This window comes from Papilio xuthus, unplaced genomic scaffold (genome assembly GCF_000836235.2).
Source record: "Papilio xuthus unplaced genomic scaffold, Pxut_1.1 DF825946.1, whole genome shotgun sequence".
In the NCBI taxonomy this organism is placed as follows: domain Eukaryota; kingdom Metazoa; phylum Arthropoda; class Insecta; order Lepidoptera; family Papilionidae; genus Papilio; species Papilio xuthus.
In genome coordinates this window covers 7,640,293-7,668,269 of record NW_013532703.1, presented here as the reverse complement: position 1 = coordinate 7,668,269, position 27,977 = coordinate 7,640,293, and the positions used below count along the sequence as shown (strand labels likewise).

The following is a 27,977-nucleotide window of genomic DNA, read 5'->3' as shown; positions in this document are numbered from 1 at the left end:
ACTTAACAGAAGTGCTGTGGGTTTATTTCTCTGATAAAATTTTCTACCTACAACCCGTCCAACGAAAACAGTTATATTTTTTAAGACTTCTTTTACGATGTAATTCTTATCGATTGCATTGTTTTATTTGTCAAAAGAATAGTGTGCAACTTCTTTTTTAATGTAAATTATTGAAGCACTTATGTCGACATCTGAAATGGAAATATGGGACTAAGTCTAGACTGCAGACAGAATTACTGACTTGTTTAATTATGCCCGTAAACTGCCTAATATTCACCGAGGGATGAAAGTTCGCTCGTTGTCTGCAAACGTTACGCGACGCCTACTTAACGTATAAGTAGTAAACTTTGAGACGAATTCTTCATTATACGAAGCTGAATTAAAGCGTGGAACACTCCTTTGATACTTTAGCGTCGAATTTTATGTGATTGATGACGTCTCGTGTCTTATTACTTAACTATTATAGAAATTAGGTTTAGTAATTCTACTCTATATGTGATTATTATTGCTATTTAGATGGAATTGTCTATCCTATTACTATTTTTAGACATGTTAGTTTTAATAATTTGTAGTATTCGGCGCGCTTTTGTTACCAAGCCAAGTGTCAGATTGATAAGTGAGGCGAAATAAGCTTAGATATTTTAATAGGTCTAGTGTTTCGCCGATACACCGACACATTGTCGGTTTTTGTTTCTAACACTATTGAGAAATTTGTATCAGTGTTTTGTTCAGATCATATTTTGACACATCTGACATTCAATTATAAAATGCCAGTATCTATTATTTTTCGTGAGTGTCGCTAAAAATCGAGAACGGCTGAACGGATTTATCCTATCTTGATCTTGAAATGTTCGTGGAGGTCTAGGGAATGTTTAAAACGTGAGGAAAATTACAAAATTGCCGGAAACCAATGAAGTTTTTTTTTTAATTCCACGCGGACGAAGTTGCGACAGCTAGTTATAAATAATAATTTTAAAACGAAAATTCTGTGTTATTAGTTAAGCGTCAAACGCTCTTTGTTCAAAGTGAAGAGTAGCCGAGTTAAATTAGTATCCATGTAGGAATACACTAGGTAATATAACCGGCGGGAGAAAGTTGCACCATCGCCGACAGATGGCGCGGGAGAGCTGTTCTCGCTTTACTACCAAACTTTGAGATCAAATCTCCCTAACGTATAGGTTAGCACACCTCCGTACATCTACTACATCTACATACCTTTTGTACCGTAGTTTTAGTAAAGTTAGTAGTTAAAATGGTATATTTATGGTAGTTAAAATGGTATACTTGAGGTTTATTTCATGTTGATTTATACTGATGTCAATACAAAGCATTATTATCATACAAAGATCTTAAGAATTCTTTTACACAACTAAAGAATTGCCTTGCTTCTTGCTATTAGAGATATTTCCTCTAACTTTCTAGACTAGCGACGGCTTATCGTCTCAAATCCTTTAAGTGCCGCCGTAATCCTACGCTCGTGTCTTACTTGCGCTTTGATGACAGCTTCTAGCGGACTATCAAGATATATGATACATACATTGTAAATATAAATAAGTAAACATGTCACAAGATCTTATATCATACTAGCTGTCACCCGCGACACCGTCCGCGTGGAATTACAAAAAAAAAACAATAATTAGCCTATGTGTTCTTCCAGACTATGTTCTACATCTGTGTCAAATTTCGCCGATTTCTGTTAAGCCGTTCCCGAGATACATTCAAACAAACATCCGTCCATCCATCTAAACTTTCGCATTTATAATATTAGTTGGAAGTAAGATCTGTCTCTACTACCGACACACCTAATCACACTGTAAAAGCAAACTCTAATAAACCTCGAACGATTCATGTAAAACACGAAAATGAAAATATTAGAAGCCATTTTAATGCTCGTGAATGTCAAAAAAATTTTTAACAAACCATCAACCCACCGCCTGCTGCAAGCCGCCTGTCCCTATGTACACACTCCGGATTATAATTCCCTTAGCGAGCTTAAAAGCACTCATTGCGTTCAAAACCTTTCAATTGAAGCAATAAAAACGCGACGATCCTCCTGTAGGCTCGCGACGCGTAATGCACGTGTTTCGAGGCTTTTCATCCGACAGCGCTAAGCTTTTATTTTTCGTGGCGCGGGCTTTGGGAAAAGCTGTCGCTGTTTGAAAAAAGAGTAACTAATTTGACATGCAAGGATAGACGTCGAGAGTTGATTTAAGTGATATAGTAATATTTATGTTGAATAAACGTACCAATTTAAGTTTAATTTAATATAAATAAAATAAATATGCCTACTGTACTCAGAATCGATATTTATTTCATACTCCGAAGGCCCATTTTGTTATAATTTGCTGGTAATTTGTATTATACCTAGTCAGAGTATAAACTGACGGATTTCAAAATAAATCGGACACATTTTACAATGGTTTGGGTTAATATCTACACTTATTCGTGTATTTAATAAATTCCAGGTTGATAAATTCACGCGTTCCTAAGAAAAAGGGTCTTGACAGACATACGAACGGACAACACAGTAATTCTATAAGAGTTCCGTTTTTTCCTTTCGAAGTACGGAACCCTAAAATTGTAATTTGAAACATGTGTACCCGCATTATAAAGCAGGTCATCTGTTTATGAGATCTCTCTTTTCAACTGATTCAATGCGATAATGTCGACGTTGTGAAATAGAAACTCTGTATACTTTTCCTCATGCGTGCCATTCTATTTTAATTAGTGAATGACATTTACGTAATGAGTAACAAATCTATATTTAAACGAATCTACGATTGTTGAATATGACTTACACATGTTATAAATACGAATGTTTGGACGTATAGAGGGATGTATGTCCAGAACGGCTGTCTAGCTCTCACTCGCCGAAGTATGGGCATAGATACATATGGCCTGGAAGATTTCTTAAACCGTAAGAACACATGGGGTATTTATTAAGTTTTATCTCAATTCCGAACGGAGTCGCGGGCGACAGCTAGTATTACATTACATCTGAATATGTTTCATATTGCTATAGGGACAAAGTATTAGAGTTACTCTACCTACGCCTTTAGTCAACCATCTCCTGTCTCTGTTTAATATGTAGGTAAATAATTTTAGCATTTGTTGTATTGTTCCACGTATGATTTAATTTATTTTAATGTTATATATACTTCAAAGTTCAAACGAATAAAGTAAATAACAGATTGAGATATGGTTTTCTGCGTCAGTCCCTCGTGTACGCCGCAGACAGATATGGATAAATTAATAAATAATCAGCGTCGGACCGGCGCGGATTATCAGACGTGCAAACGCAAGGATTTGTGATGTTGTTGCAAATTGAATTTTAATCCTATAAAAATAAGATATGTTTGTTCAATGCATGCTGTGATTAAATTTAAAATTGTAGTACGTTATATGAACACTATCGTAATGAATGCTTGATTCTTGTAACTTAACATAAACGGAAAAAATGTTTCGACACCTATAAAGCGTTATTCAAACGCGCGCTTTTTTACCGCGCTTTAAAAATACTTTCATACAAAACAAATGCATTTCAATGTACTTTTTCATGCAGCAGCGCTTTAAAAAATCGACGCGTTTTTTACCGCGTAATATCGCATTTTGAGTTCTCGGCGAACAGAACAAGTGTCAGGAGTGATTTTAACGTATTTGACGCTTGAGAGCCGCGAACGCTGCGTTAAAAAAGCGCCCATGTCGTGGTTTACAAACGTAGTGACTTACTTAGTAGTAGCAGCAATAATATGAAATAAAAAATGTTATATGTATTTTTAGGCATTATTAGTTAAAATCCTTTGGCGCCAATGGCGCGCTTTTGTTACCAAGTCGAGTGTCAGATTGATTAGTGTGGGGACATAAACGTTGATATTTTAATAAAGCTAGTGTTGCGCCGATACATCGGCACAGTGTCGGATTTTCTTCCTAACAGGATAAAAACATGTACGTCTCTTATCGTAGATATCAGAATAGCAATGCAGGGTATTAAATAAAAATAACAGTGTATGTGATAATGTCAGTCTCTGCTCCCCCCGGGTACATATTGTCACGGCCGTTATATTCCAGCGCTTGTTTCGGAAGGAATTTCGTGAGAAATGTTTTCGGACCCTCCATTTTATTGCGGCACCGTATATTGTTCCTTTTATTGTATATTTTAGTGTAACCTTTTTGTATTCAAATATGCATTCCACTATACGTTAGTATTACGTTTTTATAGTTTTATTTGTATACTTGTCTACATCTAGACTAGTCAAAAATGCAAAAGTAGTATATTTGGAAGGAAAGTTGAAATTTTAAACTTCTAATACGCAATTCATAGTTACTGCCACACACAGAGTTGTTAATCGATTAATTAAGAAATCGCTTAGTGTAGGTTCATCATCAGCTCACTATACGTCTCCACCGAAAGGCTCGAAGCCTACCCTGAGTTAAGGTTGATAGTGTAGGTTACATAATAATAAATAATTGTCTTCTTAATATTTTTCTCGCATCGTCATAACTAATCTTACATGTGGACATTTTTGATTGTAGTTACGAAAATTGCGTATTTAATTTAAGACTTTGAGGTGACTTTCCTGTGTACTTTTTCCCTTTAATTAAGAGTAAGGGGACTCCCCCTATTTTATGAATGCAATTTAGGTCTACAAACGACACTCGGGTTAATGGGCTAAACGAATAACCTTTTTTATATCTCCCCGTTAAACAAAATTAATTGGGACTTATTTAAAGAAATAAGACATAACAATTTATTTTGCAGTTATCATTGCAGTACATTTTTTACAAGTAATAATAAATTATTTTACAGTATAAAAATACTGCAAATAGAGCATTAACTTGTCAATGTACAGAAGAATATTTTTGGTGCCATGTGTGCTTTATTCTCCTCTATGCCTTCTTTCCTTTTACCTTTTTCCAGTTAATCACACAGCGTATATTATATTTTTGACAAATGTGTATTTCCCTCATTTAAGTTGCATTACACATATAAAAATGAATTTCATGACACTTGAATGCGAACACTATCGCTAACTCTGTTTTTTACAAAAGAAATGATAGGGATAACATGGTGAGTTACAACAGTAAAGATTCACCGTAACACTGTTTCAAACCCTATTTACATCCCAAGTTTCGTATTACGTCCAATACTGAAGACTAGAACAGATATACATAGTATCATATAGTAATCAAGAACGAGGCCACGTTGAGGATCAACAGTCGGCTATATCGCGTTTCCAGTAGCGCCCAGCCTGAGCACAGTTTAACGGATATTGGCTTTCTCCGAGCAATTTCAAGTCTAGACTTTAATATTGCATCACAGAGCACTGCTTTGTGTTATGTTACTAGTCTTGTAGGTGAACTGAACAATAAATTTCGAACACCTCCTTACTGAGATTACTAACCTATGTATCTATCAAGCCCATTGGATGAAATCTTGAAAGTTGTTTCTAGAAAAAATAATAAATATTTTAAACTGTTCCTAACTAAATTAAGTGGTAAGTCATGCTTTCTTAATAATTTTCTTTACTGATCTGTTGCTTTCTTATTTAAAATTGCACGATTTCGTTTGTTAACAAAACAAAATGGGACCGATTAAAGGTATATCCACTTAATCAAAAGCTAATCTGTACGATATATGAGGTTAAAAAGTTTTACGAGCGCAATGTAGCTTGTAACATAACTGCGTTTAGCCACACAGTCACCGCGTCGCGTCGTTCGCCCCGTGTACACAATGTAATAAGGCCCTCGCCTCGCTCACGGCACTTATCCGCTTCAAAACCCTTCAAATGAAGCAATAAACGTACAACAATCGTGCGGGAGGGACAAACGCTTATAATATTTAATACCAAATGTCGCCATGTTGTTTGTAAAGTTTATATAGTGCAGGTAAATAAGGTAAATAACAGTGTTAATTTCGTTCTTTTCTGCTGTTACTGATTTTGAAAAAAGGGCAAGTTAAACTTGATTGGACTCTCTAATCATAGGTTATAAAACAAATTGTCTAGTTGAAGAAGTCACCTTGTTGTTGTACAAAATGTAGCTCCACTTCTTCGAAATCTTGAACACTTTGAAATTTCATAAGCAGGGAGTAACCTCTTAAATGTCAAGGTTATAATATTTCAAACGGCTAATCACGCAGCAGATTTGCGATAGGTTCATTTAGTAGATCGATGTTGAATTTACATCGGTTCATTGGCTTCACTTGTGTTGTGTGCTTTAACGGTGAGAGGCGCGTAAACATTGCTTCTTCGTCTGTGTATCGCCTACTTTGATTAATTTATGCGCCTATCAAAATATATGTTTTATTTTCTTGCTTTTTGGATACTCAGTATTGTTACGAAACAATTGCTCTTGTTTCCTATATTTAGTACTAGTAAGCTGGATGGATTTCAAGAAAGCGTTATTAGATGTTGAGGGACCATGACTTGATCTATCCTTATTAAACTGAGGAGAAGGCAAGCAGGAAAAGGATATGTTCTCTTCTAGAGGTTAAAATTTTGATGTCACTATATGCAACGCAACAACATCCACTTAACGCTTGTGTTCTATATGGTCATGTGCTTTCGAGGTCACCGTCTTTGCAGCAGGTATTTGGACTCAATTCGACTTCAAAATTTTATAAATTTAATTATTTTAGCCCACATAAGAAGGTATATTTGTCAACACAAATATTATACGAAAAGCTTAGTCCTCGGGTCACCTCTTAACGAAGTTTAATTAAGTTGATACAAGCTTTAGGCGGCGTGGGCCGGTGTAGAGCAGCGCACGTACGACCTTTACGGCTGTTTGTCGCAAACTTAATGAATTAATGTGTTCATTATCAAACTTTACGCCGCCTTTCAAATTGTTGCTGCAAAGGAATTTTTTATGACATTCTATCGATGTTATATCGAGTTACAAATAACTATGGCTTTAGGTTTATTTTGAGTAAAAATGTTTATTTATACATGAAACTTTACTATACGACAGAAGCTTATTTATATTACCACCACTTTTCATACTAGTAAAAGTAGATTTTATTATATTAAATTCAGATTTTCTTATCAAATAGTGGTAAAGTAGTAGTCTAATCGACGTACTATTATAATCCTTATGTTTCTTATTTTAAGGACTATAATAGTGCCACATTTACGTAGTAGTATAACGGATATGAAATGAATATTTGTATGTTTGCATATTTCGTACGTTCACTTTGTACATCAATGGATATGTTCCAAAATTTATAACATATTCCTGTTCGTAATATAGCGGTAATCTCATTACACGGATAACGGTGTAACCCGAAATGTGACGTCATAAATTTACGCTACGCCTGTACACCGAGTAGCGAGATTCAATTAAACAGATTCGCAAACTATTTCTCCCTTATTTCGAGACAATTGTACTTCAAGTTAACAATTTGATATGCTTTTTATTAGTTTTAGCTGTTGAAATTAGTTTTAGTTTGTATTAATTAAAATTTATGGAGTTTTATAAATTTTAAATATTTTTTACTTTGGCAATTAACCTTTATGTTCATTTTGTATACTTTATAAAAATGTACGATCACTATAAAATAATTTTTAACTTTGTTTTTTGCTTTTTTTTCAAAAAAGAAATCTTGCCACAATAAGGGTTAAATCTAAATTCAATGAATAATTGGTAGATCAAAGTAGAGTTAATTATTATAGTAAAAGAATTGTTCGTTATGATTGTTGACGACCTATAGAGTAAGATTAATGAAAGCAGTGCCTTAGACTTGATGTTTAATTTACTATTTAATATGAATTCATAAATTTATGGATAATTACCACAGTTTTATATTAAAAATAATCCCGAATTAATTTGAGTCAGGCATTTCAATGTCGAGTTATGGCTCGAGACAGTTTGACATTGCGTGAGCGTTATTTTGCTTAATAATTCAAATAGTAATTTGATGTCGTAACAATTGGACGTTTCTACCATTTATTTATAGATATATTTTTGTTTATTATCAATTATAGGTGTTTTGTTTTTCTGTCTGTGTGTATATTAATGTGTTTATATGACTACTAAAAGTTTTATTACATGTGTGTAAAAAAACATTTTTTTATTTAGCAACTTTTTTAGACACCTCGGTGTTCCCGCTGCTCGTTTGCCCCATTCTGTTATAAAAAAAAAAAATAAAGCTAATGTAAAGTACGCGATGACATATCGGGTTGTAAAATGTATTCCAATTTTAAAATTTAATTTTAGGAATTCGATAAAATGTTTTATACTCCACCATGCTATTGATTGTCAACATTTGGAACGTTAAAAAGCAATTGTATGAGATTTATTGTAAAGTTACGACACCCTATTCATTAGCCCGCGGCGTCAGCGCGACTACGACGCCTCATAAATGATTTATTTGACATTGATAAATTGCAATTGCAATCACGTTATGGAAAACTATTGCAGAATTTATAAAATATTACTTGTTTTATGCAGAATTACTTTTTAAATTCATATACCAGTCCAAGTCTGTTTTAAGTCCATTGTTAAGCCTTTTTGCAGTTTGAAATAAAACGTTTTTCTCGATTTTTGTTAATTTTATTCCAATTCCAAAGTAAATAAAATCAAATGAAGTTTTATTTATTTTGTCGTAGTTCAAGTAGATAACCTTTACGTCTATTAGTAGCTTCTGCCTGTTACTTCGTCTACGCGGAATTTAAAAAAAATTTATACGTACTGAGAAATGGGGAAGTGGATTTAGCAGAAAGGACGCATAGAAAGGGCAAATACCATCTTTCTGTACGTTCCCTCTTCTGCCGATTAAAATCAAACGCATCTGCAAATGCAAATGTCTATGGCCACTTTCCCTCACATTTGCTTTGCAATTGTGACGAATTCCACTTTTTCCTTTTGATTTCCATTTGACACCTTTGCCAAAAAAAGTATAGATGAACCTGACCTTACCTAACATCTTCATATAGATATAAATATGTGGAATATCTAGCATATAAATTTACGTGGCCATGTGGACACGTCTGCATGTGATCTGAAGAGTTTTGTTTTATTTTGTGTTTTTGTGTTTTTATTTTTGTGTCTGAATTTTAAATTTGTATTTTTTGCTTTGTATGGACCATGTGTCTGAATAAAAAGATTTATTATTATTATAAAACATGTGGAATATATTTAGAATACTAACTAAATGTATAGCGTGCATAAGGTGCATAGTGTCCGCCGGCGCCGGGTCAAGAGATGAGCCGTGTCAAGGGCTGCCCATTCTCACCGACACCACAGTTTTACAACTATATCTCGAATTTAAGAAATTAAACGATCTCCAAACACTATCGATCCAAAAAAACGGAAACTTAAACTACACGAATTTGTTAGGAATTATTTTTAATAAAGATTTAAATTAAATTAATTTTAATTTGTCCCGAGTAGGGTTGGCGACAGGCAGTCGGCTGACCGTAAAAATTAAGGTTTATAAAAATCTTGCACCAACCCTACTTTAGTGGGATAAGACCAGAGAGATTATGAACAACTATAGAATTAGGTAAAGCTGTAGTTACATAAGTAGTACTTAGCACTCTGGGTTCGATCGAACTAATTTGCATACCGCTGATGGAGCACTTAAGACCATGTGAGGACGTTTTAAGAAGATTGAGGTGAATTTTAAATTAAGATCAGCGTAATATGTGCTTATTGGAAACCCTATCTTAAATTAAAGTTTACTTTATTTTAATACTAGCTGTTCCACGCAACTTCGGTCGCGTAAAGGTCGATCTTACAATAAAATCCGAAATATGTAATTTAACTTATTTATTTCTACTGAAAGTATTCTGTTAATTTCCAAACAATCGACTTCAATTTTTTTATATCTGCAGATTATAATATTAATTTATATATATAAATCTTCAGTGAGTGTGTATGTCACTGAACATCTCTCAAACGACTGGACCGATTTTGATGAAATTTTTTGTGTGTGTTCAAGGGGATCTGGGAATGGTTTAGATTCACAATTTTCATTAAATATTAACTTCATATTAATTTATTCAAATTAAAGACGTGTAGAAAGGACAAAGTCTGTCGGGTCTGCTAGTTGAATATAAAATAAGAAATGAATAATGAAAATTATTTAAAAAATACTGTTTCTTTCAACAGTGAGTATTAACAAGTACTAACTTTTTAAATATTTGTAGTCGAAAGCAATGAGCATAAAATAAGTGTTATATTTTTTATTTAAATTGAATTAACCGACTTATGTATCAGTGTTTATGTATTTACATTGGCGCGAAATGTTATGACAATTGTGGTTAACCCATACGGAACGTTCACACTGCGGTCCAGATTACGCCATTAATTCTGTTAATCGCTTATGTACCTATCATTGGATTTCAAAATACATAAAACATATAAAACTTTCGATTCATATTTTGGAACATTTAAAAAGTAAATGAAATACATAATACCAATGGTTACTGCCACTTTCTAATCAAACTATTATAAATAAAGCTTAAAATATATTAGTTAACTAGCTGTCGGCCGCGACTTCGTCAGCGTAGTATTTAAAAAAAACTTGATTAGTAGCCTATATATTATTAGATTCCTACAGTCGTTCTCGAAATATATTCAAACAAACATCCATCCAAACATTCGCATATTAAAAGTAAGATTCAGATCAGATTTTCATCGTGTTCTTTTTAAGTTTGTGTTCATACTAAGATCAGATAACACGGATTATTTAAATAGCAATGTTGAATGTTGTAGTTGTTTTTGTTAAATATGTCAATGTCCTTTTGTTACATAACCGGGTGGTGACAGAGCTGATAGCTCAAATTACGATAAATATAAATCCCTGTCCAAACTTTGTAAATCGATAGTTTAATAACCGCCGTGTAACTGACAGGCTTGAATGCGAATATAAATTTTGTAATGCTAGTTTCACACGAAGGCAAAATAGTAGGACAGAACTATTTTTTGGTAGTAAGCATGGTAGAAGGCCGAGGTAAGTATGTGATCGTGTGAACAAGTATAAGGTCAATCTCATAAATAAAATGCTGATGAAGATCTATGAAAGAGTAGTACATATTATGCCCTAAGTTGTGGAAATGCATAAAGATATGCAGATGTGCCAGCAAACAGTTTTGCTTTATTTATTTAGTCTCGCTTTTCTATCCTCGTCTGAAACTAGCATAATACCGGCAACAGTCACCCTGCGGCACTGTTCAGCTGATGTTATCAAGTGTCATTGTCAGGTGGATAAATGGGGGGTTGGGGGGAGGGGGTAAAGGTTGTTACATTAATGCGAAATATTCCAAACTGTCATGGAAGTTTGCGACAAACAGTTTAGCTGCTACAAAACCGTGAGATTGTACTGTCGAAAAATCCCAACAAAAGTATATTGTTGTCTCAGTTTTTTCTAAGAAATTGAGAGGGATGACTAATGTATTTGGAATCGCGCCACTTTTGAATGCATTAAGAATAAGAATAAATTTATTTCCCAAAAACACATTAAGAATAATATACATTGAAGTATCTTGCAGACCTCGAACTTGTGTGCGAAGAGTATTAACATGTGCCCCGGGGTGTGGGCAACAGTGGTAAACAGTGAGTCGAGGGAACCAGAGGTGGTTTAGTGGGTAGGCTCCTTGTCCCTTTAGGGATGTGGAGAGAGTCCCACATAACCGGAGTGGCTTTCCCCGAGGCACCCGGTATGCGTAACGCATTCCCCCTCTTAAAAAAAGACCTCGAACTAGGCTGGGCCTGTATCTCAGGGCCTAGGAGTGCACTAACCATGAACAAAATAACAGTGTGTACATATCATGTAAAACTAAGCGTGATATTTAAAATTAAACTAACAAGAGGAAACATCTTGGAACGTTTGCACTTACGCAAATGTATTACTTGAATGCAACGCCGTCTAGACAAAGCTATTCCTGCTTGGAAGATGTTGATAACTAGATAACTTTGTTTGCGGCAGCTACGTACTGATTTTAAAATGAGTTTATTACTGAAAAATAGTATCACAAATCTTGATGTGATAATAAATAAATAATTGACGACTAATATAATCTTATTAATATCATTCTCGGTAATATAAAGTTTAAATTTATAATCAATATAATATCTGCACGGCATATGTGGCAGAATGTGTTTGTTCATTAATTCTTGTAATCTGTGGTTACCATATTCTGGCAAATAAACTGATTGATTTATAAACATTCGTAAATATTTTTAATAAAAATTAAATCCTATTCTTTTCATTAAATATGTATTTGTATATGTTTTGTGCAATGGAAATCCACGGTTTTCTGTTTAAACTCGTACTTGAGTAAGCGGTTTCTTACATAACAAAGTTTTCTTAGCAAATATTCCGTATCCCGGCAGTTTTCATAACGTGTCATTTAACTTGGGAATTCAAGTTTGTTTGAGTTTAGTTTGCGAGCCCGTTTATCAATTTGTTTGTTTTATCTCTGACTCTCTTTGATTTGTTTGTCTACCACACAAGCCTGGATTAATATTATTGTGTGCGATATTTTTTTATTTACTTTTTTAATAAATTTATTTATCTGTAACAATTCTCGTGGTAATGTTTTTTTTATGTATTTCGATTTGGCTTCATATTTTCGATAAAAATTTCCATCTGGTGGTGAATATTTTATTGTTTAATTATGAGTAATTTTACTAATGTTATAAATGCGAATGTTAAGATGGATGGATAGATGTTTGTTTGAAAGTATCTCCAGAACGGCAGAACGGATTTCGATGAAATTTAGCATACATATAGAACATAGTCTGGAAGAAGACATAGGCTACCAATTATGTATTTTTTAATTCAGGGAGGCCGGAGTTCCAGGCGACAGCTAGTACATACACTTTACAACCATAATCAATTTTACTCCTTTTTTTTAATAGGATATTTTCCAACGATTGTTTATAATAAGGTTACTAAATAATTACAAGGGTCAGAGAGGAGGTTTGTTAGGGATGTTCCAAACAACAAACTTTAGCAAACGTAAATCATAATAAAATTTTTATCTTGTTGCGGACCCCGAGTATCGTTTTAATTACAATTAATGGAACAGCCCGAGGCTTATGAAAATGCCAGTTCTAATGCAATGAATCTTAATGCTAGGATTTTACAAATAAAATATTTATTTTCTTTTATTTAATAGCAATTTTATAGTAAAATTGGCCAATGCTTAAGTACAATAACATAGTAATAAATAGATATGACATTATTTCAAATATAAATTACAAGTGAACTTGCGTTTCAGAAAAATTCACATAAAACATGTGATCGTAATTTAGTGAGAGAAAGAGACAACCATATATTGTTATGTTTATATTCAAAAAGTGACAGATGGTGTTGGAGCGTTGCCACCACAATGCATGGACAAGCTGTAAAACGTGATATTTTGTGCCGATTTGATTTTCGCCATTTTTGAGCTGACGGTTACAATTGGTCGTAGTGGTGAGGATTTGTACGAATAATAAATATAGTATTACCTGTTAGGAACTTCAACAGGCGCGTTGTACGTGGGATTGTGTAGATTCTACAGACGACACGAAAAACATGAAAGCTGTTAATTTAAACTAACTGCGTCACTAAATTCACCCTCACGTGTAATTAACAGACGGACGAAGAAACGTTGTTTTATTAAAGTAATTTAAGTTATAAACGTCGCCTTGCCAAATTGACTTAAAGAACGTCTTCTTTTATTAGGCTTTTTACATCTAAAATTAAATGGTGCTTGTCATTAAAGTGGTTAATTTCTCAGAAATATAAAAACTTTATATAGGACATAAAATTAACCTCAAAATTAACAAATCTTTATAAGACTTTTAAAAAAAATCACACGATAATTTTGCACAAATAAAGAAAAATTCTTTCTTCTAACACTGAAAAAAGACACGATAAATTTGCTTTTTTGTTCAAGAGATTTAAGTGTGTTTAATAACACTTTAAAAAATCTAAAAATGGAATCACCTAGTGTAATTAAGTAAGGTTATGTAAACGTAAAAATTATTGCTAAATATAAAATACAGAATATAAAAGATACAAGAAATAATCTGTATATTCTTCTATAGTTACACTCTGCTTACATTTATTTTGTTCGTTCTCTGCGCTAACATTGTGAATGTTGAAATGCGACGCAGTATGTTTAATATCAATATGCGCCGGAAGCAAGAAAGGAATTGAAGATTTCTGATATGTACACAACAATAGATATTTTGCCTTTTGTTTTCCATCTTGCGACATATACTTAGTTTTTACCATTGAGCCGTTTAAAGGGTAACCGGATCGGTCCAACGGGAAACACCCATTTTTACATTACATGTTGTCATCCCTTTTATTCTGATTTACTTTAGACTATAAAATATATTAATTTACGTAGTTTAATTATGATTTATTTATGTTTCAGGTAAGTGGAGGGAATACAAAAGTTAAAGATTTGGTTACCAGGTAAGGTATTGCAAACATTTTTTTATAATTTCTATTTTAATTTGAGTAGCGTGAAACCTCTCAACGATGTCCACATCAAAATGTATTAAAAAGGAACTATTGCGATGACCTCCTGATCCGACGGTTTTTTTTTGTAAGTAGTAAAACGAACTAAGCTATCTCCACCGTTCATGAATCATCTGAACGTAACTAAAATAATTCCTTTGTGTGAACGATTTCGAAAAATCATTGAAATTTCTGATGTCTTAGATGCTAATTTCAAAAGTTTGTTGGAGATGTAATAGAACCCTTATTCACATAACAGTGCAAATGACATCGCGTAAAACAACCCGCCAGTCACAATGAATTGTAAACTGCATAATTACATCTCGTAAATTCCCCACGTGAGGGAATCGCGAGCGTAATAGCGGCGTATACGCTCAAGAACGTAACATCAAGATAATGTACGCAATTTATCATTGTTCTAACGTAAGTTTAATTTAAATGCTATTATGTAAACTTAATTCATGTTTTTATTTCTAACTTCAAACTAAAATTGAGTAGCAAATAGGAACAGATATTGTTGTCTCACTTTTACGTAGAGAGTGAAAGAGAAAACAATATTTTTCTTAATGTCTTTGCCTTTGAAACTCAGAGTAACGTATATTAAATTACTAATAAAATGTCATAAGCAATTCGCAAACTTATTTTAACAAGCATTGTTCTCGAGAAGTTTTTTTTTTATGCATAAAATGGCAAAGTAGAATGGAAATTAGTAATTAGCCTTAACAAAAGTTTGACAGCTTCGAAGCACGGTCAAATCTCACGAGACTCAAACTTATACTTTGTACTTAAACGGAGAAATTCATATTTTTATATTATGTTGAGAGAACTTTGATATTGTTAAAATATATTTTTAATAGCAAACTTTAACGCCTAAAACCAAAAATAGCAATAATACGTGAATGAAAAAATAAGTCATAGAAAATTCGATATCTTTCTGTAGTTAATATCTATCATATTTTGCAGATCTAATTATTATTCAACGCTGTTTGATGTTAAAACTTAAAAGCTAGTTGTCTCATTTTAATCTATGGAAAATCATGTCAAGCCTCCAAGTTCTTCGTATGAATATGCCCCAACGAGTTAAGGAGTCGAGTACTCGGTCGCACAAGTACTGGCGACTCGCCCAATGGCGATTACATTCAAAATGCATTGCCAAATAAACGTTACTTAATAATAATCCAAGAAACTTGAAAGACCATTAAGTACTTGACCCATCTTTACATGTTCTTTGACTTACTAATAATCACATTCTAAAGTTTCAAAATAGTACATACACTTTCATGAAACTAATTTAAAAAAAATCTGTGTGCAAATTAATTTAATTTGTTAACAAAGAACAAGTGACGAGCAATTATAAGTCCCTTTGTAGTTTCCACCGCGCCGCGTCAGTCAACGTCGTCTGTGGAACTGACTCAATGGGCCTTACTATAAAAATAGACAATATTTCTAATTTTAGCTTAAACATAAGTCAACCTTATTTATATAGTGACTATAACTTCGGCGCGGATTTTTGACAATTAATGGCTATTGAAAACCTATGCTTAGGCTTGCGAAATGAGTTCTTGATTAATACTAAAGTACTGTGGTGCAAACAACCACTTTACATCCATCATACATCGGCGTACAAAGGGTTAAAACATGCATTTCACTAAACAGTGTCAAACTAAATTTTAGTAGTACAGAATATAGTTCGACCTTATTGGCTCTCTACTACGATAAAACTACAATACGAATTCATATGAGATAGTTATATGCAAAGATCTAGGACGCGCTGACAAAGAACTCGAGGAATTCCTATTTAAGATCTCATATCCTGTTCGTGACGCTGTGTGATGCGGATCTGCGCACATCTCAATGTTTTATAAATAAAAAATGTGTCTAATACAAATGAAAATATGAAAAACTGTGTAAATAGGAAAAGACCGCTACGTCTTTTACCTAGATTTGTTCATACTCAGCACAATTATACAATTTTACATTAAATGTAAACTTGTTTTTTGAGAAATCAAGGATTCGGTTGAAATTTTAAAAGGCACACTAACGAGAGGAATAAGAAATTAAAGCGTCGGCAGAGGGCGCTGCACCATTAACCCAGATCGCAGGGCACTCATTAAACTGCTTTGCTTGTTGCCTCAAACGACTTTTTATCGCTTGCAAATACTTTTGAGATCAGGAGCAATATACGGATTAAAAGCTACCACCTAAATCTGAGATGTAAGACTCGGACTTTATCCTGGTTTTCAAGCGGTCAATATTAAAAAATATATAAATCAACTCTGATAGATCTAACTTTAAATTACATTCGCTAAGGTTTTTGCCAAATTATACGGGCTGTGCTTTTTCATCATTATCAGCTCCCTATACGTTCCTACCGTGTGGCTCGGAGCCTACCCAAGGTTAAGGGTGATTAGACCATAGTCAACCACGCTGGCCAAGTGCGGGTTGGTTGACTTCACACATATATTTGAATTTCTTCTCAGATACGTGCAGGTTGCATCACGATGTTTTCCTTCACCGAAAAACACGTTGGTACATGGCGGGATTCGAACCCAGGACCTGCAGATTGCAAGTCAAGTGCTTGACCCCTGAGCCACCGACGCTCTATGCTTTGCTTTTTCATTATAAATAAAGCATTTTATTGAAAAACTAAATCTGGGATGTCCAAATAGATATTAAACCAATATAAATTGAATATTTACAAAGAAACATGGCGACGCGGTGGAACAAATAGTTAATTTCAAAGTTTCGTGCAACATAACCGAGGTTTGTTTAATTTTAATTAGTAACAAAGCCTCTATATGAAATTTATAACAGCATAGTTGGGGGCTTTGTTGCTCGCAAAGTAAACAAGGAAATAATCCGGGCTTAATGCCGGGAACAGTGGCAGATATTAAAATATTCCCGCGCACCGCGCGCCGTGTAATAAAGATCTGTTTGGCCAGTCGGAGCGGCGAGTGAGCTGGACGAGTGAACATGGAAATCAGGCCGCATATTTGTGGTGTAAGTGACGAGAGGTAGCGTTTTGTGGCTTAAATATGTAAATATTGTAATATCATGTTAATATTTAAGCCACAAAACGCTTATGCTTGTACGGTACTTCATTAGCCAATACTTCTAATGTCGTGTTAAGAAATAAAAACAATTATTCTGATTTGCTGCTATATTGCTCCTTTTTACTTTCTACTTTGATATTTTAACTACTTATCTTTAAGAACAAATGTTTTTTTTTTAATCGGTAATTTTTCGTAAAACAATAAATATGTTCATAGCGTCTTGTCATTAAAAATTCAGAAGCAAATATTTGTACATTTACAATTTAGTTTTTACTAAAATTATGTAATTCAGTTTGTTTGAATGAATTCCCGTCTCTTGAACCGTATCTTATACTGAAATATGACTACAGCGTGTTTTGTTTTTCTTTTCTTAATGTGTTGTTTCAAATTCTCATTCCCAGCTGCTAGGATTTTTCATTTTGTTGAAATTCATACGTCGAATAGTAAACGTATTTAGGTCATGAACCCGGTTTTGAATGGATGGTTCCATTGATAAAGTTATCATACTTTATATTATAAATACAACCAAATATTAAATATTTCCATCGAGTTTTTTTGATAAAAATATAAAATCAATTGCCATCGAAAAGCTCGTGCAAATCAAAACGATAAAAGCAATCGAAAAATTTCGATAGATATCCCTTTTCCATTTACTTCAATTCCAATAGTCCCAATGTCTTTGTTTAAAAAACGTCTGATGGAAAAGATCCCGTGGGTCGACAATGCAGAGAGAATAACAAATAGTGTTCGCGTAATGCGACGTCCCGACGTAACATTGAATAATATTCATGATAAGTGCCGCCTTTGACACGTGTTCGTGTTTCCTTACCGAGGGCCCTTCGAGAGTGCGCTACGAAAACTGAATTTCCACTAGTAAAGTGTCGCACTCGGGCTCTTGTCACGGTATCTTGAAGCACAAAGCGCTGCATTTCTCTTTTTACTACCCACTCCGCGGCGCATTCAAAGTTTCCACTTTCTCGCCACTCCACTTGGCGAATTTGCATCTAAATTTAAAGCGCAGTCTCTACAACAAGGGGAGGATGTCAGGGCTACTATCAGAATTGGGGCAAGGTAAAGCGAATTATTTATATTATTTTTATTCCCCAATTTTTTAGTTTTATTGGAACCTCATAGTTTCCAAGGAACCTGCCAAAGTCAGAATTTTCATTAAGTCTATCATAAATGATCGGCCATGAAAGATAATATATATTAGTAAAAATAATGAACGATTTGTCTATTCATTTCAGGTCTTAAGCGGAAAAAATGCTGAAAAAAGGTTAGTATCTTTGATAATTTAATTTCGAATTTAACAAAATTTAAGTAGTCAAATTAAAAGTAAAAAGAAGTAAGAAAATAGAAAAACTATTAGTTACTCTTAAAGTAAGTGTTTGTCTATAAAGTAAAGCACAAATATTATAGAACAGGAAAGATTATACATTTAATTGTCAATATATTACTTGTATGAAAGTTAATAAAACAAATAATAGATATCGGACATCCTGAATAACATTACATATGGAACATGGAACATAAACACGTAAACACACCTTAGGTAATGAATAATGCATGTGCATGAACATACAGACATGCCCTCTACCCACACACACAAACATATGTCTAACATATTGTTATATCTTAGTTCTAATAATTAATTTAATCGTCCTAGAAACATTACTAGTACTAATAAAATCTTAAATCTAATAGCCAACTTTCGATGATTGCTTGAAGCAACTTTTGTATAAAATTAAATCGTAATTAGTAGATACCTTAACGATTCGTTAATAATAATAGCTGTTAATAAAACAAATAACAACAAACTATAGAAAACTAAATAGTTCATAGTTTAAAATTACGAATCTATTTTATCTTGCAAAGATTTCGTGTAAGCCTTCGAATTTATTCGTTATTTCCGACTCTCTAAAGTGGATATGTATCGAAAGTGACGCGACGGTCTTAAGTTTGCTCAACCGTTTAAGATTTATCTTGCTGGCTCTTAAAAGTCCGTAAGTGGCTCAACGTGACCCACGTTTATAAAACTCTAGTCACCGTGATAAGCACAAATAATTCAAATCTATACTAATATTATAAAACGGAAGAGTTTGGTTGTTTAAACGCTAATCTCAGGAACTACTGGTACGATTTGAAAAATTCTTTTCTTGGTGGATAGTTTAATTATAGAGGAAGGCTTTAGGCTATATAACATTACGCTGCGACCAATATGAGCGAAGAAAAATGCAAGCAAAAGATAATCGCGATAGTGTTTCCGTCAGCCACGCGAATGAATTCGCGGTCATAGCTAGTAAGTGTTAGTGGCCCTTCTTTATTTAGAATCCTTTTTATTTATTTTATGATACGAATAAGATAGGTTTTTTAACAGTTTAAGTCGTTGAAAATCTGACTGATTTTCTCTCTATGGTTAGTTTTTTTTTTATCTTCAGTAACATCTTAAATAACAATGTGACAAGTACTAACATAAGTTATCTGCATGCGTCTAGATATTGGGAATGAAATTAGTTTCTTGGCATGCAGTATTTGTTCTTTATCTAGTCTACAATTTCATGTTTCTTTGTAGTACTGTAGAATCGATTAAATAGATTTTATAGTTGAATAAGTCGACCATAATTTAGTATTATTTGTAGCAATTATCAATTTAGACTTTAAAATGTTTTGCATTACTATATTTATCTGGTTAAAAAAGGTAAATCAACGCTCAACCCTCGTTTCGTAAATATTACAAAATATTGAGGCTATCATACTACAGCTAATATGTAAATAACGATGCATCGTTTTATATAAGAGCTAAAGTTTCTCATTGTTGAGCGAAAAGGGTAACTTTAGTATTAGGGCGCGTTATAAAACAGATTTTCTTGCACATTCACAGTTTTTACACTTACGATTTACACACGTGGAGAAATGAGATTCTTTTACGTCTAGTCGTAAACCGGAAACGAAACTCTTCAATTAGATAAATCAAATAAACGGCGAATATGTTTACGCATGAATTTTATGCAAAGAAAACCTTAAAATTAGTATTCAAAACCATTTATTTGAGGAAAGGCCATTTTGAGACGACTTATCTTGCATATGTTTTCTTTTTTAATATTATACGACCAAAAAGGATGTTTATATGTATTTGCCAGTATTAAAATTTTCACCAATAACATTTATCAGATTACGCTACGAGAAGTAAAAGTGGATTTAGTACCCAATTATGTCGTGTTGCAAATTAATCTACGTCGATATCGTAAACACGACTGTCTGAGAGCAATATGTGAAAGAGTTCATACAGTATTCAATAATCATTAAAAAAATCTCAATTTTAATTCACTCTGGACCGTGAGTGTTTCGAGCGGAGACCGTCATGTTAAACGCCACACAAGTGCACTTAATTACTCGCTTATTGCAGCGGTTTTAAAATGCACCAAGTTTGCACTGTCTGCCTCACCGCTAATATTGTTCTAAGAATTAAAAAACATATTAATTTGCACATGCAGCCCATAATTAATCCTTTTCAAAACTTGCCCTCTTATCTTATTTCTTACTAATATTATAAATGCAAAAGTTTAAATGGATGGATGGATAGATATTTGTTTGGAAGGTATCTCCAGAACGGCTCAACGAATATTAATGTAATTTGTCAGAAATGTAGAAAATAATCTCGAAGAACACACAGACTACTTCTATTTTATTTTTCGGAGACGAAATCGCGGACAAAAGTCACTTATATTGTAATATACTAAAATGCTTTGGATTCGAAAGTACCTGAGTATATTATATTTCTGTGTGAAGTATAAATTGTAGTCATACTTTATTACTTTAGTCAGAGAGAATCACTTTCATGAAATAATTATTTCCAAATATAGCGTGTTCTAAAAGAGTTGTGGAAAACTAAATCATATTTAAAATGAAATTGTTTTCCTTCTTTTGATTTATATTAAAAGATACTGAGCCGTGATTGTAGAGAAGTTGTAAGTCATTCGAGAGCCATTCAATTGAATGAATGGCACTTTTAATTACAAGAGCGAGTTTGAATTTCGTCCGTAGACTGTAGATTGGTATCGAACAAATTTAATTTAGGAATTGACTTAAATTCAATTTCGTGATATTAACAAATTGTTCACAAGACGTAAATTAGTTTCAAGAGTTATTGATAATGATTTTGTAAGATTTAAATATCGTTCTTAACAAGGAATATTATGGAATTACTTCTTTTAGTATTTAGTATTAAGTTGCTCACGAATACAATCCATAGTGTACGTATCACACACGTAGGTTCCAATGCCGAAACTTCATGTCTATTTTTTTTTGGAAATGAGAAATATGATTTTGGTGACCTTTGGACCTTTGTAACTGCAATAAAATCTCGTTAAACACTACCAATACTTTTTGTACCAAAAAATTCTATTTGTTTGGCATTACAGATAGATTTTTAGACATTTCGATTCAACAACAAATACACACACATACATACACACACACACACACACACATAAGTAACCGTAGATCATTTGTTTATTGTTTTAGTACCTTTACATCGTATCCAAAAATTTAATATATTATAATATTAGGTACAGGAAGAGGAAATCATAAAACACGATTGGATCGGTCAGCCTATTTCGAATGTTTAGCGCCTCGCACACGTGTACACGGAATGAGGTTGTTTTATGAGTCCTCATAAATGTAACAAACCTTAACGTTCAACTGTAACAAATGAAAATCAAAGAAAACAAAATTGACCATACTAGAAAAAAAATTGATAAAATAATTCTAGGCTTTGTCACGGGTTCTTTAAGATCTATTAAAAATTATGAGTACTATTTGTGATAGATGTAAATATTAGTTAGAAATTTCAAATGCACATAAATCTAATGAACGTCATTAGAAAGTCTATGTTAATATATAGTTTTTTATGATAAATGTCAACTTTCTTGTCTCTGAGTATAAATTACGTATTGAAATTTGAAACCCTTTGCATTTACTTATGTATGAGGTGAATCAAAAGGCTTAGAGATTCCATTTATTTTATTACGTTTGCGCAAATCGGTGTAATAAATTTGAAATTTGTGTAGTAAAATAAATAAAGGACATTTGAATATATTTCTTAGTTATTATAAAATGATTTTATATGCAATTTATGTTAAATTTTCTTTCGAAGATCGGTGCCGATTTGCTACAATAAAAAAATAAAATAATACGTTATACCTATTAGACATTGCCTATAAAACGCAACCTCATTTTGTAAGATTATTTATATAACTATATTGTAGAGTTATAAGTATAAATAAACAAATAACTACACTATATCGCAGAATACTTAGGACGTTCAAAGAATACAAGGAAAATTTATACTGGACACGAAATAAGATAGGCGTGTCCGGGCCGTCCGTAGCAGAAAATCGTAATCTTTGATATAGTGATTTCTTAGCTTTTTTATTTATGTTATTTTTTATTTCTGTCACATTGATTCGTTCACATTTAAAAGTGTTGTTAACAACAAAGGGTTCATTATTATCAAGGCCGTTGAATGTTCGAAATATCGCAATGAATCATCCAAGTCGACATTTAGTGGAACTACAGGTTAAGCGTCTAAATGCCGTATCTAATATATTGTCAGCCAGTAATTAGTCAGGTTTGAATTGTAGTTGAGCGTATGATACATTTACTGGAACTAAAACTCTACAAAAAAAAACAAGTCGGAGTTAAGTCATGATTTTTCCATTACTTACAGGAATATTGTATTTACATTACTAAGGTACAAGATGAGGAGTTCAGTCCCTTAAATGGTCCTTTAATTACCGTAGAGTGGCAGCTATTCTTTGAAATTCATTAAGTAACTAGAATTTGGACCCACGCAGTTTTAATTGGCGACGCGGACAGAAGTTCAGGACTGCGTTCAAAAGATCTGTCCCCGGTCGCTCCACTTTCTTTAATTAATTAAAATTAAACGAAATTGGATCTTATTGTTTTATTTTTAAATATATGATGCGAGAGGGTCTTGAAAATCCTTTATTCTAGACGAACAAATAGGTCAGAAACTGGTCACAGTCCAATCCATGTAAATAGGGTTGAGTGAAACGTCTTATATAAAGCGTGGTGAAGTGGCGACGGCCGGCGCCGCGAGCCGCCCCATAAAATCCTAGAATAAATCTACCCTCGCAAGACATGCGGCCCCGGCGGGCCTTGCGTGTCGGTGCCTTTGTGGTATGGCCAACAAAACTGCTACACTCATTACTTTTGACAACGCAAACAAGAATATTAGCATTGAAATGAAATCCACGTCGTTATTCATTATTATTTATTAGTTATTTTCTATTATTTTTTATACTGTCCATTACAATAACAAGGGTCGTGTAAGTAAACCGCTACCCGCTCCGCCTATGGCATATTTCGTGGCCGCGTAGCTAATGTGCTATCGATCCGGTAGTTTGGCAGCGGTTACAGTCGGTGCCATGCGGCACACGTCATCGGCCATACCGGGGTTGCCGGGGTGTGGGGCTACCTATAGAACTTGCCGACTAATGCCAAATCGCATTTTGAGCTCGTTTGGGGACCGAAAGCAGACGTAACTTTGTAGGAGCGGGCTACTGAATTCGAAACGATATCATTAGATCAAAGCGTATACGTTCTTGTTTTGTTTTTGTCAAATATTGTCTGTGCAGCGATATTTGAGGAAAGTTTCTTTACATAAGCTGTAACATTATGTTCAGGCGATAAATGAATTTATAATATCCATTAATTAGTTAATTCTGTCATAACACAAAGGGATTAACCAATCTATCAAGTAAACACTTGGAATGGAGTATGATAATATTACGTTGTGTATGCAAATCAGTAGCTACCGGGTAAACGGTCGTTTCTCCGATTAAAATCACATTTAACGTTTATAAACGTTTCTAGTACTAGTGATAATAGATACTAAATAGATTATAAAGCACTTATAAGTCTCTTACTTTACCCATGATTATGTTACACTTTAGTTTTTTTTAAATGAATCAAGTAGAATACACACGGCAAACCATAAATGAAAGTGATTAGCATTCCTAAATCATTTATAACCATCTTAAAGCCGCAATTGCAGTCGTTCATGGATGGTGGTGATGACTTACCGCGTCTTAGTTCTTTCCCCTTGCACAATCAAAAGCAACTATGTCGTTTAGTTTACGTGTTGGTAGGAGAGATACTTTAATATCAAGTTGACAATTTGCTCGTTTACTAGGCAGTCATAACAATTGAGATTAGTACTAAATGAGAGAAAATCGCTAAGCGGGTGGCGTGTGCCGGTAGAGTTGACCGCGGCGGGGCGATGAGCGCGGGCACGCGGCGGGCGCGCGCAGGGGCGGGCGCGGGGCTGCGGGCGGGCGACTCCACGCCCGGCTCTGACGCCGGCGAGATCACGCGCCTCTTCCCCAAGTGCCGCCCCAGGAACAGCCAGCACCAGCACGATAGGTAACACGCACCTCTCCTAACCTCACACCCCACACCTAACCTCGCAACCCACATCTAACCTAACACCTCACGCCTAACCTAACACGTTGCTCTGAGACATGACTTCAGCTACACACAAAATGATAAGTACACTATTATTATAATTCAAAGGATGCTACTGCTATTATTGCTAATTAACAGATAGCTAAAACAATAAGTCGACGGATAGGTTAGGTTATCAAATGTTGTTATCTTGTGTTGCAGCGATGCTTATGATGATAAAGGCTTAACGCTCAATGTTGTTTGTTTTCTATTACAGATCAAATAAACGGAAAACATCAATAAATGTTTAATTTAATGTGTTCGAGGTTATTAAATCATTTAAATACGTGCCTCATATACTAACCTCTATTATTTAAACTCAATCTCATAATCAATTGTTGCGGGGACCGCTTGATCGCTTGTTTGCTTAAAAATCGCTTTAGATAGTAAATCATCATCTCCTCAAAACTAAAGTAATGATCGGTCTATGCTACTCAGCATAAGTAATTGCCCGCGGTTACTTAACTTTAGCACCAAGACTGCTTACGTATTTAGGGACGTACGGGACCTTAATAATGGAATATCTAAATTTATTATTTAATATACTGTATTTTTAGTACTTAATCGTTAAATAATTCCAGTATATAAGATAATTACATAATGTCCGTTACGCTAACGTAGTAAATAACGATTTAATCGAATATTGGTATTAAGGGAACATCAAACATTAATTTGTTTGTAATTACGTCAGTAATTACTGCCGTGTTACTGACATTTGATTAAATAAAATACGTGCAATAATAACACAGTCTTATCACAAATGTTGTGGTGATATAGGGTGATTTATAATCTGCGTTCTTAACCATTTTTTGTTTAAGAATACGAACGTATAGTAAATACGTTTACTGAAGGCATGATCTAAGAAATCAAAAATTATTTGTTAAACTCAAAATGATAACGAAAAGCTAATTGACAGTTCGAAAAAGGAAGAATAAGAACAGGTAATGCGATCATGGATAAGACACCAAGAAAAAATGTGTGAAGCTTTTTGTTGTATTTAATTTAATAGCTCCAATGAACTAACATTCGTTATAAATTCTAGTAAATATATAGTATTCAAGTCTACTAGTACGTATGCACTGAATAACAACCGACAATCGCAGTCCAGGATTAGGTAATCGCCGTATCGCGTGTTCCAACCCTAACTTATCGGCGGGCCGTCACGTGCCGTCGACTTTGCGTCTGTCAAGTCACGTGATCGCAGTTTAATTACAAACGTCGATATTAAACCGGGCCATAGGTTTATGTGTAACACGTGGAATGATAGTAAAGTCATGTTTTTATAGAGAAGAAAATGTACGATTTATGTGACAAGATATATGTACAAGTGGGTGGTTAAATCAAATTTGATAATAACGAATATCGTGGATTCTCACTGCCGAAGTAACTGCACAAATGTGCGTTGGTTTAAAGCTTTTATGAGATTTAATTAAAAAATCCAGTAGGATAAGTACATACAAAGAGTTCAACGACATTTGTTAATAAGTTAGTATCACCACAGTCTGAATGATGATGTAATGAAAGTGATGATGATGTAAAAAGTAAAAGTCAAGTGAATGTCTAAGATTTTATTTGTTATATCGTAAGCTTATGTCATCCAGCTGCTGCCATTAAAAAGTTTATCTTATTATTTTAGTAGTGAATATGGTACAGATTACAAGAAAACTTTTTGGAACAAAACAGATGTAAATTAAATTTATTAACCATTGTAAAAGTGCTTCTTTTTTAAAAATAAAAGCGTTTGAAAATCTTTAAGTATAACAATTCAAAACGTTATTATAATGTAGGATTATAAATATTTTAGTCGACGATAAGTTGGTAATGACTGAAATTCAGAGCATTCCGATTTAAAAGCTTCCTTTTAAATATTGTAATAATTACATCTAATATTGAATACTGCGTAATTTACTTCTCAAATATATCTAACTGTTATATACAACGCAATATAGTACAAACATCATAATTGAAAATTACATCCTTTTCTTCGGCAAAGAAAAATATACAGGACCTTTTTACGAGTCACAAATCTACGTTTATTTTTTTAGGTGACTCTCAATTACTATGTTGTTAATTTCTATTGAAATTATCTCCATATAGAAGGCAGATTATAAATGTTTACAATATTTATTTTTACGATATATGGGAGCCTTTTATAGTCTTACCTACCAAAGTTGAGACTTGAAATTTAATTTTTCCAATTTATCCTATGAATATTTTCATATGGATTTCATGATATATATATATATATTAATAATTAAATATTCAGTCTTAACTTTAGTTGGTCGGTCTACAATATAATTTTTTGTCTGCACGCTAGCACGTCTTTTATTGTGTGGGTACTCACTACTTTAAGTATGCTTTGATGCAGGTAAGTTAAGCATGATCTTTACCTTTTTATATTTTATTTTCCTTAAAAAAACTAGCCTACTGTTTCCACTAAGAAAGTAGACGCCCGCGACCTCTACTTTAAGGCAGCCAAGTCAGTGAAAATCGACAAAAAACAAATATGAATGGTGGTCGCTTGCGACTATTTACGAAGTGGAAAAAGGATTTTATTTCCTTCCCCTATCAATAAGTCTTACGACTAATAGGTGGTGATATATGTCTTATATCCGATGAATTTTCTTCTAGGCTAGGCGTAGGAGTGGGCGTAGGCGTGGAGAGCCGCGAGATGAACGTCGTCAACAACGCTTCCTCGGACGAGGAGCGCGCCGCAGACGGCCAGCTCGTCATACTCAACTCCAAGGGAGGAGCTTACAAATTGAGAGACTCCAGGTACGTTATTCTAAAAGTACTGATGATACTAATCTGTAAGGAAGAATTAGAAGGACTCCAAGTTCAAAAAAAAGTCACTATATCGCCGTGAGATCCTACATTTTAAAGTAAATAAATTCAATAAACACTTATAGCTTTGGTTTAATGAATCTAATTTAACT

General features: G+C 33.7%; 1 protein-coding gene across 3 annotated transcripts in view; it reads left to right on the top strand.

The window, feature by feature from the left end:
- Positions 1–27,977, top strand: part of LOC106124487 (uncharacterized) — a 56,913-nt gene that overhangs the window by 13,245 nt on the left and 15,691 nt on the right. For 2 of the 3 annotated variants that reach the window (XM_013321192.1, XM_013321191.1), the window contains exons 2-5: positions 14,376–14,416; positions 18,762–18,790; positions 24,801–24,960; positions 27,673–27,816. In XM_013321192.1, the coding sequence (XP_013176646.1) occupies positions 18,778–18,790; positions 24,801–24,960; positions 27,673–27,816 (317 nt within the window). In that variant the 5' untranslated portion in view covers positions 14,376–14,416; positions 18,762–18,777. The remainder of the gene's footprint in view (positions 1–14,375; positions 14,417–18,761; positions 18,791–24,800; positions 24,961–27,672; positions 27,817–27,977) is intronic. The other variant, XM_013321193.1, reaches the window with a different exon arrangement.